At 45.9% G+C, this 11799-nt stretch overlaps 2 protein-coding genes across 3 annotated transcripts in view; one reads left to right on the top strand and one right to left on the bottom strand.

Moving 5' to 3' along the window:
* The window catches only part of FGD6 (FYVE, RhoGEF and PH domain containing 6), a 116005-nt gene extending 115377 nt beyond the window's left edge, over positions 1-628 (bottom strand). The window contains exon 1 of the mRNA XM_019515067.1: positions 515-628. Within this exon, the coding sequence (XP_019370612.1) occupies positions 515-527 (13 nt within the window). The 5' untranslated portion in view covers positions 528-628. The remainder of the gene's footprint in view (positions 1-514) is intronic.
* A 174-nt stretch (positions 629-802) lies between these two features.
* Positions 803-11799, top strand: part of VEZT (vezatin, adherens junctions transmembrane protein) — a 129638-nt gene continuing 118641 nt past the window's right edge. For both annotated transcript variants that reach the window (XM_019515066.1, XM_019515065.1), the window contains exon 1: positions 803-938. In XM_019515066.1, coding sequence (XP_019370611.1) covers positions 903-938 — 36 coding nt within the window. In that variant the 5' untranslated portion in view covers positions 803-902. The remainder of the gene's footprint in view (positions 939-11799) is intronic.

Raw genomic sequence — 11799 nt, 5'->3', positions numbered from 1 at the left:
CCAAGTGTCAGAAGTCCTGCACAACAGGGCACGACAGCCTCACTATGGGCAAGTGACAATAACCAGAGCTCAGCGAGATGCTTTTATGTCACTAAAAATACAACTGATAAGACTTGCCTGCAGGAGGGCAAAGGACGTTTTTCAAAGAGTGGGAAGGGAAGGGAAGTGAAGGGCGGGAGGGGGGGGGGCGTGCTAAGAAACCTCCTAGGGGCCCTTGGGAGAAAAGAGAAATATAAACAGGGAAAAGTCAAAGAATAACAGGGTGACTTTAAAAAGAGACCTGATCCCGTGGCGCCCTGCTGCTGACCCCGACTGGGAACTCAAGAAGATGGAGCTTTTCTTTTTTTCCCGTCAGCAGAGGGGAGAAGGAGAAGAGGGAGAAGAGTCCGTCGGGGGGCGCAGTGTCCGGAGCGGCGCGAGGCGGTGGTTGAAACCAACGGCCGGGACAAGCAAGGGGCAGCGCACTCGCCCTCCACTCTGAGCCGCCGCCCCACTCCGCTCCCCACTCACTCACCGGCCGAGCTCATGGTGCTCCCCCGCGCCCTACGCCATGGCTCCGCTCAGCCCCAGCTACCGCTCCGCGCCCAGTCCCAAGCCTGCATGCCGTCCCGTGGCTCCGCGCTGACTGAGCCCCCTGCCGCGTACCTCCGCCGCTGGGGCAGCGTAGCGACCCCTCCCGGCCGCGCCCCACCAGCGCAGGCTGGCTACACCACACCCCCTTACTCATCTCCTCCAATCAGCGAGGCCCAGCTTTACGTGCGGGCCCCGGCCGGAAGCGGTCGGCCGCGGGCGTTGCCGGGAGTCGTAGTTCGCGCTGCGCTGCCCGTGGGCTGGGCCGGGCCGGGCCGGGAGGCGGACTGTGTTTCCCGGCGTGCCCGCGGGTGGTGGCATGGCGGAGAAGGATGACACCGGACTTTGACGAAGAAGTGGTGTTTGAGGTGGGTGCTGGGTTGGCCCCGCCGGACTCGGGCTTGCTCGGGCGGCGGGGGGCGGAGCGGGCCAGGGTATGGGGGTGGTGAGGGGTGCCGGTTGGTCGTGGGGGGGAGGCTGTTGACCGGTGGTTATGAGGGGGGGCTGCGATTGGCTGGTGTTTGGGGTGGGGGGCGCTGATTGGCTGGCGGGCGGCGGGGTGCAGTGCGCGGCTGGCAGCGGCCGGCATTCGAGAGGCCCAGGGGCCGGGGCTGAGCGCACCTGGGGCCCCGGGGCCGCCTGGGGCCCAAGTGCTGGGAGCTGCCCTGGGGTACCTACCGCATGATAGCTGTGACCCGGAGCGAGTGGCGTTGGGGCAGGGGCACGGGCCCACAGTGCTCTTCTGTGGGAATGGGGTGCGCGTGGTGCATATGTTGTATCTGGTCATGAGTCAAGCATCAGGGATAGCCAAGAAGTGTATTTAAAAGGCCTGAAGAAGGGTGTTTGTACCCGAAAGCTTGTAAAGAACAATTTTTCCAACTAATAGTTCGTCTAATAAAGGAGATCACATCTATCCACAGAATCTTGTCTGCCTTTAAAAGGGCAGTTGAGGGGCTGGGTCCACTGGGGGCATTCTGTGAACCTTGCCCAGAGCCACCGGAGCAGGGGAAAGCAAGGAGCACTGTCATCTGTGGGGTTTTTGGGTCCCTTGCCAGAACAGATTCTTGCATTTGAGTTATGGGGATGCAAAAAAACTAAGTGTGGGTGCATGTAACTGTTGCCATTGTCATCTGTGAATCACTTCTGAATTGCACAATCGGGGCTGAAAATAGCAAATCCTCTGAAGAAGTCCAATGTATAAATCAGTGTGGTTCTTGTAAAAGCATCCGTGTAAAAGCTGTGCGTAAGTTTGCACCTCCTGCTGGAAGCTGCTTTGTGTTTTCTGCTGGTTCAAGTAAAAGAGAACCTAAATGAGGCTCCATGGAAATATTGTCTTTATGTAACTGCATTTTTAATTAGCTAATGGGGTTCAGTGTGCTGGCATAGACTTGGTATACAAAGTAATGGTGAACTGTATCTGCTGAGGTAGTCCAGCAGTAAATTGCATGTGTTTTTCAAAGCTAAATATTCTGGTATCTTTATTTAAGTCACTTGCAGGCACACAAAGAAAAACATGGGTAATGTATAGAAGTTGCATTATTTTTAAAGGAAACAAATCATTTATGTTCCTAAAGCTATTGGTTTCTTGTGGATGGAAGGAACTCGCTATCTAAGAATGCTTTGCATTTGAAAGCTTGTCTAAGTCTATCCCAGCCATAGAGTTGCTCTAATAAAAAATATCTCCCACAAAAATCATTGCCTATTGCAAAATTCCTGGACCATCTTGACTACATGACTCAAGCGCTACCTAGGTACTGTCTTATCAGGCTGTGGATATGCTGATTTTTTCATAGGCTTATCACATTATGGTTAAAAATTGCTTTTGTTTTTGTGGGCATTTTCTTTCAATGTTGAGTCATGTCACTAAAACCCCAGTCAAGTTAAATACTGAACTGACCTGGCAGTGTTCAACTGGTGCAATGCCTGTGTGGACACTCCAGTACCTTTTCCAGTCCAAACTGTCTTTTAACTACAGTTCCACCATGTCCTTGTCGTCATAACTGTGACCAGAGATCATTGTGACTGGAAGTCAGACCCTGCCTGTTGATATCCAGATGTCTTTGTGGAATTTCTCACTTCATACTCACCAATGCACTTGCTGCCATAGTGCTCTGCTTGAGCACTAGGTAATAATATAGCTAAGAAGAGTTTGGGCAAACCTGATGCAGGAGAGAGGTGCTTAATTTCCTCAGTCTGGAAAAGGGCAATTCAAAACCAACTGCAAGAACAAAGATGTGTTTTCAGACATTTTTAAAAAGAACACAAGTTATAGTATGATGGGGCAAGAAGTAATGCCAGGCTAAGGGGAAGGAAACACACAAGGGCAAAGGAGGGCTACAGAAAATCTGGGGCTTCAAAAACTCTGGAACACCCAGAAGACGGAACCTCAAGCAATGTGAACAACATGCTCACTGAGAAAGTGGTCTCAGAACATGCAGACTCTGTGGAGAGCAAAGTACGTTTTGAGACCCTGTGATCCTGTTGAACACAGCTCAGTGTCATCCAGTGCACCTACAGATGGAAACCACTGTGGAAAGGAAAAGGAGCTCAGGTAGTTGTATTACTGCATGTTTTATTATTTATTTACTCTGTTCAAAGGTCCTGACTCTCCATTACTCCCTTCCATGTCCCCTATCCAAATGGTGGGTTAACTTATATGGGCAAGGATGAAAAAAATTGCCTTTTGAATTAGCTTGTTTACTTTAATAACATTTTCTGGCAGCCACAATTTAAAAAATAAGAGAAAATTCTCTATGCAATCCAGAAATATTCCCACTTGCATACTTTTTGCAGGTCAGATGGATAGAATTTCTAGCAAATACATTCATCCTTTGCAAGCAGAAAATTAAAGATATATGAGGATTTTAAATAATACATTGAAAATAATTTTTGTAAACAGTGCAGTAACTGGTCATTCAGCTAATTCGATTTTTTGCAAACAGCAGTGTAAAGTAAACAGTTATAAATGCAGTGGCATGGTTGTTGGTCTGAATATCCAAGTCCAAAGCAAATGTATCCATGCTGTGCTTGGACTTATGGGTACAAAATGGGACAGATGGTTTGCTGGTTCTGGGGGAATGGGGTTGTAGTACTAGGCTCTGGTGACCCCTTTGCTGGTCTGTGAAATTCCAAGTTTCATAGATTTCATAGGCATTAGGGCTGGAAGGGACCTCGGAAGATCATCAAGTTCAGCCCCCTGCCCCAGGGACAGGAAGTCACTTGGGGTCAAAGGATCCCAGCAAGATAAACATCAAAATGTCTCTTAAAGGAGTCCAGAGTAGGTGCTTGGACTACCTCTGGCAACAGTCTGTTCCAGGCCTTGGGGGCTTGGACAGTAAAGAAGTTCCTCCTTACGTCCAGCCTGAAACAGTCTTGGAGGAGTTTGTGACTGTTTGATCTTGTCATCCTTTGGGGTGCTCTGGTGAACAGGCAGTTGATCTTACGGTAATCTTAGCCCAGGTATCATTTTTGTCATCTGGCATGATCTCGATAAAATTTTTGAGCAGGCAGCCTTTAAACTTTGCCCCCAATTTCTCCTCCAAGTGTAGGATCGCTCTCCACAGTTCTTTACACCAGGGCTGTCCAGCTCCCCTCACTAATCCAGCTGCAGCAGCAGCATGTGGAGTTTCTGGGCTCCCCTTCTTCCCACCATCTTCCACTTCCTGTCCCTGTTCCAGGTAGCAGGGCTGTGCAGTGTGGCAAAGCTTGCCATACTGGGAAATCCTGTGGCCTGGGTTGCCCATATGATGCAGTGCATTGGGTCCTCCCTGCTATTACGGGCTTTGTGTGGGAAGTATGGGGTGGCATCCTTGTGTACATGTGGTACAGTGCAGGGTAGGTGGCATGTGTAGTGCAGTGGGATTGAGGGGGCATGTGAAGAATACTATGGACCCTGCTGGTACAGTCTGCGGGGCATGTGGACCCAGCTGCTTAGAAGCTAGGTAGTCCTGCTTTATAGTAAACTTTTGTGGCACCACTGCTCTGAAGAGGCCAACAGCATTCAGTCTGGGTAACCTCAAGTAGATGCTTCTCTTAGGCCTTCTGTATGTTCATAAGCAAGATATCAGACACTGTTACCAGTCCTATAATAATCTGAGCAAAACTGAGAGGACTTTTCATATACCTATTACCCAAGGCACCCTACAGTTCATGTCCACACCCCTCAAACCACAGGCTTTGAAAGATATCTCCATAATTGTGTTGGGAATTCTTGAACCCACCCCAGGCAAGTTAATATCATTTAATATCATTATGGGAACTTTTTCAGGGTACTCCCTCACTTATCTTTTCCTGTGCTAACCTTTTAAATCTAACTTGTTTTTGTCTTGCTGTTTATCGGTGGCTCTGCAAACATATCCTTGAGAGGCAGTCCCTCCACACCAAGTGAAAGACTGACGTTGATCAAAATAAAGGAGGAAAAAAACAAGGACTAGCACAGGAGTGGGCAAAATGTGGCCTGGCCTGCCAGGCCTTTCTATCCGGCCTGCAGGTCCCCTGAAAAATTTAGAAAATTAATATTTATCTGCCCCTGGCTGCCAGACATGCGGTCCTCAATGGCTTTCCAAAACTCAGTAAGCGGCCCTCCATCCAAAATAATTGTCTGCCCCTGGACTAGCATGTTCTCTGATATTCTCAAGAATGTTAGTCTGGAGCATAAAGGCAGAAGAGCTGAGGGGTGTAGGGGAGTGCACTAAAATAACATCATCCAACTCTTGAGACATCAAACATAGATTCCACAAAGCATTATGACCTACACCTAGCAGCTTTTATGTTCCATGTGCTCCATGTGTTTTGTGCCTTTGGGACCATATCCAGCTAAGGTGCCAACAGAGCATGCCACAATATTCTGAGGACTCAGTAGAAAATAAGGGGAGCTGTTATACCCTGCGCTGTGGTTAGGGTAAGAGCAATCAGCTCTTGCCCTTAGTTTTATGAGATTTTAAATACTTAAAAGGAATTTATGTTGTAGTATTAGTAGTAGTAGTAGTATTGTTCAATAAAACTTGGTTTTGTGAAAAATCCAGATTTATTTACTTTGTTTTATAAAACAGACATGTGAGACGAAGATCAGTGCTTCCTGACCAGATGCCTACACGATGTTACAAATTCATTGAGTTCATTGGAATCTGATCCCTGATCTCAAAATCATGCCTCCTGCCATGTATGTGTGGCATAGCAGGAGGCACGATTGTTGGGGTTAGGAATCAGATCCCATCATGCCATTAAATGAATGCATGCCAGTCATGGGGCAAAAAAGTGTGAAAAGACAGAGTGAGCAAGGAAGGAAGGACCTGACTGCGGCCCTCATGGGAATGTCCAGACAAGCATGCATGTGTGGTCTGTGGCACTGCAAAACTATCTGCAGCACTGCAAACAATACGTGCTGCACATCCACACTTTCACTGCGCTGCAAATTAGCAGTGCGTTGGTTTGGGGGTTTTTTGGTTTGGTTTTTTTTTAAATACTGTCAGAAAAAATGGGGTGGTACATGTAGTGGCAGCATGCACCACCTGAAATGAGCCGGGCTGACTAGAGCCTTGCTCCAGCTGCTGGTTGGGTTCATTGTGCCCAGATTGCTGCCACTGTAGCCCTGGGAGGCCCCCAGGACCCCAGGTGAGGCTGCTGGGGCCAGCCCATGTCCTGGCCTCAGCCTCCCATACCCTTCACAGGGCAACATGTCACGCACCAGAGCACATGTGTAGGGGCATGCCTCAGGGACAGCTAGCAACGGCACAGATATGCTGCTCCCACTTGTGGGGACGCGCCCCATGAAAGTACTCCCCTGGAAATGGGAAGTCATGAGTTTAAACCTTGCTCCGTGGAGCATTAAGGGATTTTAGCCAATGACTCTTTAATACAAAATGCATAAGCAGACCTAGGAATAGAGTCCAAAACTTCTGAATTCCAGCACATCTGGGTGAAGGTTCTTGTAATTTCTGTTGCATCTGGATGTTGAGAATCCAGCAGATACTTCTCCCTTCCACCATGCTGGTAAACATTTTCCCCTTTGCTTCACAAATATATAAGATGCACAGCAGCCCTGGTAGGAATATACTATAATCTGCTTAGTCATACAGCATTGCTGGCATCTTTTCAGCCAACCAGCTGTACATTCAGCAGTTATCCTGGACCTGTTCAGTGGGTTGTTACATCTTTCCATGTCTCCTTCCAGGTCTTAGTGGATGCCTCTATTGACTGGGAAAGAAGATGGCAGGCTCAGTTCCTGAAAATCATAGTTGATATGAATAGTGTTGATCAGGGTAAAATGTCTGTCCTTACATCTTTTCAAACAGTCCTGTATTCCTACAGATACCCATTTTGTATTAAAGATACAAGCATCACACACTTTCCCTGATCACCCTATACCAATATTGGTGCAATATTTCTTTTGACCTACCAATATGCCTAATGAAGGAGGTTTTATACCCAGAAAGGAAGCCAGCAGATTCGGGATGTTTCCCATCTGTTTCCATTCCCATAAGGGGGTGCATTGAATACTTCTCGTTCGTGTATGTTACTTATAAGCAAAGTTCTGTAAAGTGAGACATGCTGGAATAGAACATGGAATAGAATGGAATGACATGTAGGAACTTGACTCTAAACTCCCACGCTTCTTGAGTTGAGTGATAGCATCTCATTTTGATGATACCTTCTAACTTTGTGTCACTAACTGGTTCCATTGGCACACTCTCTTTTTGTGCCAGGGTCATTAATGAAAATACTAAAAGAGAATGGTCTGAGGATCAGCTCATGAGGACTAGTAACTTCCCTCCTTTCAATACTATTGTTCTTCCTTTAGTACATTCCTTACCCATCTTTTTCATCTTAAACAGTAATTTTTCAAGGAGGACCATATCAAATGCTTTACTGAGGTCCAGAAAGACTAGGTCAACTGTGTTTCCTTCCCTAGAAAATCAGTCAGCAGGCTGGCTTGGAGCAATCCACCTTGAGTAAAATGGTGTTGCATTTGTTCCTGTTTTCTATTTATGTCCATGTTTCTGAATCTGATGTGTACAACTTTATTTACATTGGCATATAAGTTAAAGCCCTGATTCTTCCTTCAGATCAACACAGGCAGCTGCTTGGTCCAAACCCCAGTAATTCTGTATAAGGGTCTATGCCCACCGTTAGGGATCTAATTGTAGGATTGAGACTCTAGATTCAGCTTTATAGAAGAAACTTTAGTAAAGGCCACAAGTTCAAAGGAGCTCAACATCCGCCAGTTCCCAAATTTGGCAGCAGAGCAATATTGAAACCAAGACCCACAATATCAAATTAAGCTAATTTAGGTCTGTTTTTAAAGGTCTTGCTTCCAGACCATTTAGGCACAACATTTAGGTTTTGTGAGACTCTTATTGTTAAGCAGTAAAAACTGTGATATTGAATGTAATTGTTGAAAATGCTTCCATTTAAAACCTACTTGTTTAACTGACCAGAAAGTAAATAGAGAAAATGGCTCCTTTAGTTTCATTGTTCCTGCTGTGTAAAATTCAGTAAATAAATAAACAGCCTTAAAGAGTGGGAAAGAAACTATTTTAAAATTGTCAGTTGGAAGTTTGTTTATCAAGGGCAACAAAGCAAACAAATTCCTTGCAGTTGCGCAAAAACAATGCTTTTCTTTAGGGATGTAGGTTGTAGCTGTGTTGGTCTAATCTAAGGACATAGGCAGACACGGTTCCTTGGGTAAATCCATTGTCTTTTATTAGACCAACTAAAAGACTTTCCTTTACAAATTAATCTTGATTTCCTCCCCTATGGTTCAGTTTTTTATTCTATCCGTGAAAAAGTATTGTTAACCTGTCATTTTAATTTATTACAGAATAGTATCGCAGCACTCCATTGCTTTTTTAAAAATCAAAGTTCATTACATTTATAAAAAATCTATTTTGTATATAAAATATGATGCACCTCAGAAGGCACGTAGCTGTTTTGCTGTTTCAACATGCCACCGTTGATTCATTACTCTTTGCCAGATATGTATAGAACCTAGTGATTTTTCACTATTCCAGTAATGTTACTGAGGGAGGTGTCAGCTGCTGTATTTAAAGTTGCATCACAATATCTATTTTAACACCATTTTCATAAGTTTGAGAATTTCACCTTTCATATTGGTATGTTTGGTCTCTAGAGGTTACTGGTTTTTGGAACAGCTGTATGGGACAAAAAAATACCCTGGGAAAAAAAAAACTTCGTTCTCAAATTAAAAAAGAAAAAACCTTGTGAAGTTTCATGAAACAGCTTTAAAACAAAAAGCTAATGATTAAAAGTTAGAATTTGTAATGGATGTGTCACTTGCTGAGGGAAATACCTTTGCTTGGTCTGGAGAAAACTGGTTTTGCTTTGTGTGAATGAGTCTGAAAAGTCCTTGAATATGAATACGTAGGGATTATTCATGCTACATGCATGTGTGGCTCATTTAGCCATGTGGTGAAATATATTACTGTGAATTGATAGGCACTGTGGGATGGAGACTTATCTGTTGCACATTAGGAGTTGTGCAACTCATGGGGTTTTTCAGGACTGGGTCTGGGTACAATCCCAGGGTCTATCTGAGGCATGAGGGAGAGGGTATTTTAGTGATGTCAGCATATTTTCTCTGCCTGTGTTAAGATTATACTAGCATTCATCACCATAATAGCTGAGCACCTTCCTTGTAAAATAGGTAGTCTTTATGAAGGCCATGATGGACAGTCAAACAGTCCAGATAATAGCATAACCAAATCATTCCAGATTTTTAATACAGCACAGTTTAAAAGTCCTGATCTTTAATGTGCCTTGAACTTGACCCTGTGCTCCCTTTGGTTACTGGAAAGGAAAAAGATCTTTCTCAGTTCTCCCTTCTCTTAAGATTCCTGGGTGTAGTGAGGGAGAACAATGTTACTTCCTTTACCTTCCACCTAATTTTTGCATTCTTTCCTCTTTAGTTCCTCCCTCCCCTGCCTTCCTCAGTTGTTGCTCATGGATTTTTTTTTTCAAGAAAAAGACTGAAACTAACATAAGTATTAACATTTTCAATGTTGATAATTTGGATCTGACTGTGGAACCAGGGAAACCAACCAGGGATGTTAATTTCATTCTGGAAGAGATTAGAAAAACTGTGAGCTGTGGCAGACACTGTAACTCCCTGTTGTGGGCTTGGGTAGAGAATACTGCGTGCATTTACATTTGGTTCGTGTTTAAAATACTCTCACAGATATGAAGTCCAGGCATTTTATTTTAAATGAAAGTTTATTTTTATATATATTAATAATAGCTCCCTCTTTTAGAGTGAGCTTCGAACTTGCCTAAAGCAACTGGTCTTTTAAAGCCCTAAATCCAGTTAATGAGGTTAGAACAAAAGGTATTACTCTACTCTTCTTAGAGTAGCATTTTTTACAGCACCCTATTAATTGTATCATGTTTTTAAACTAATATTAGAGCTATATAATAACTCATACTAGAGGTCATAGATTTCATAGACGTTTGGGCTGGAAGGGACCCCAGAGGATCATCGAGTCCAGCCCCAGGGGCAGGAAGTCAGCAGGGATCATAGGATCCCAGCAAGATAAACATCCAACTAGGTCTTGAAGGTGTTCAAAGTGGGTGCTTGAACCGCCTCCGGCGGCAGTGTGTTCCAAATCTTGGGTGCTCGGACAGTGAAGAAGTTCTTTCTTATGTCCAGCCTGAATTGGTCACGGGGAGTTTGTGACTGTTCGATCTTGTCATCCCTTGGGGGCCTCTGGTGAACAGACGTTCCCACAGAACCTGATGAGAGCACCCCGATAAACTTACAGGTGGCCACCAGTTCACCCCTGAGCCTACGCTTTTCCAGGCTGAATAGCCCCATTGCTCTCAGCTTCTCATCATAAGGTCTGTTTTCCTGACCTCTGATCATGCGTGTGGCTCTCCTCTGCACCCTCTCAAGCTTCATGATGTATAGTTGTCCAAAAACAATAATACTATAGCAAGAAACTAAATTGATTTAGATATTTTAAAACTTTTGTAGTCTATGGCTCCCTCTGCATATTACATGTATTGCACAATTACCTGATTAATTGTGCAGTTAACTAAAGCAGCTGCACATGCAAATTAACTATTGCAGTTTAAAAAGGTCCAGCCAGCTATATCCTTAGAGCTGCAAAATGTGTAATAACTTTATATATGGTTTCTATCCAGCTTTAATTTGTGTAGCATAGATATGCCCCTGTGGCTGAGAGCCCTGTCATCTGCTGGGGCTCTCAATGGTGGGGGTGCACCATCCGCTCCTGCAGCTGGAGTTCTGTGGCTGACTTCCAGCCATGGCACTGCCCCATGGGCTGCTGTGGGTAGAAGTCCCATCAGCTGAAGGGATCTGATGCTGCAGCATCATCCTACATAAGGTTTCTACTTGTGTGCTGGTATTCTCCCTGCCCCAGCAATAAGGTGTAATAGGATCTACTGCTGGATCCCACAGTCATACCTTCTGCCATGCATGTGTGGCATGGCAAAAAGTGATTGTGCGGATTGCGCATCAAATCCTATTATGCCTTTACCTGAACATCTAGAGGGGCCCTATCAGATTCCCAGACACTTCATAACAAGCAGCTTTCTGTAGCTTCTTCATAGTTAAGATCCATTTCCTTTGTCTTTCTATCCTAATTTTCTCAAAGATTTTTTTTAACTAGATACTTGACACTGCTTTGAAACCCCAGCATCCTTTCTCTCCAGTCTTCTACAAGTCATCCCTTCTAAAGTAACGCAGTTTATTCATGCATGTAAGGGAGGAGAGCAGGCACCAGGCTGGGAGGGAACCCAGACCGGCGCAAGCCGACGCCGCCTGCACGTAGTGGCCAGCAACAAGCGGCGGGAATTTGAACCTTGCAGGAACCCGGAAGTGGGAGGTGCCGGGGCTACCCGGGCCCATTCAAAAGGAGTGCCGGTGCAGACAGATGGGGCTGGCGTTGGCAGAGCCGAGGTAGACGGGTGCAGCGGCGGCGGCGGAGCCGAGGTAGACGGTTGCGGCGGCGGAGCCGAGGTGGACGGGTCCGGCGGCGGCGGCGGAGCCGAGGTGGACGGGTCCGGCGGCGGTGGCACAGCCGAGGTGGACGGGTCCGGCGGCGGCGGTGGCAGCGGAGGAGCCGAGAGTGACAGGTCCAGGAGCTGCGGAGCCGACAGAGATGGGTCCGGTGGCAGAGCCGACAGAGACGGGTCCGGCAGCAGCAGCGGAGCTGAGAGTGACGGGTCCAGGAGCTGCGGAGCCAAGGTAGATGG

Source organism: Gavialis gangeticus, unplaced genomic scaffold, assembly GCF_001723915.1.
Source record: "Gavialis gangeticus isolate Ggan-Ray unplaced genomic scaffold, GavGan_comp1, whole genome shotgun sequence".
NCBI classification, from domain to species: Eukaryota; Metazoa; Chordata; order Crocodylia; family Gavialidae; genus Gavialis; species Gavialis gangeticus.
Note: the sequence above shows the minus strand (reverse complement) of the source record. Positions and strands in the feature narration are given on the sequence as shown.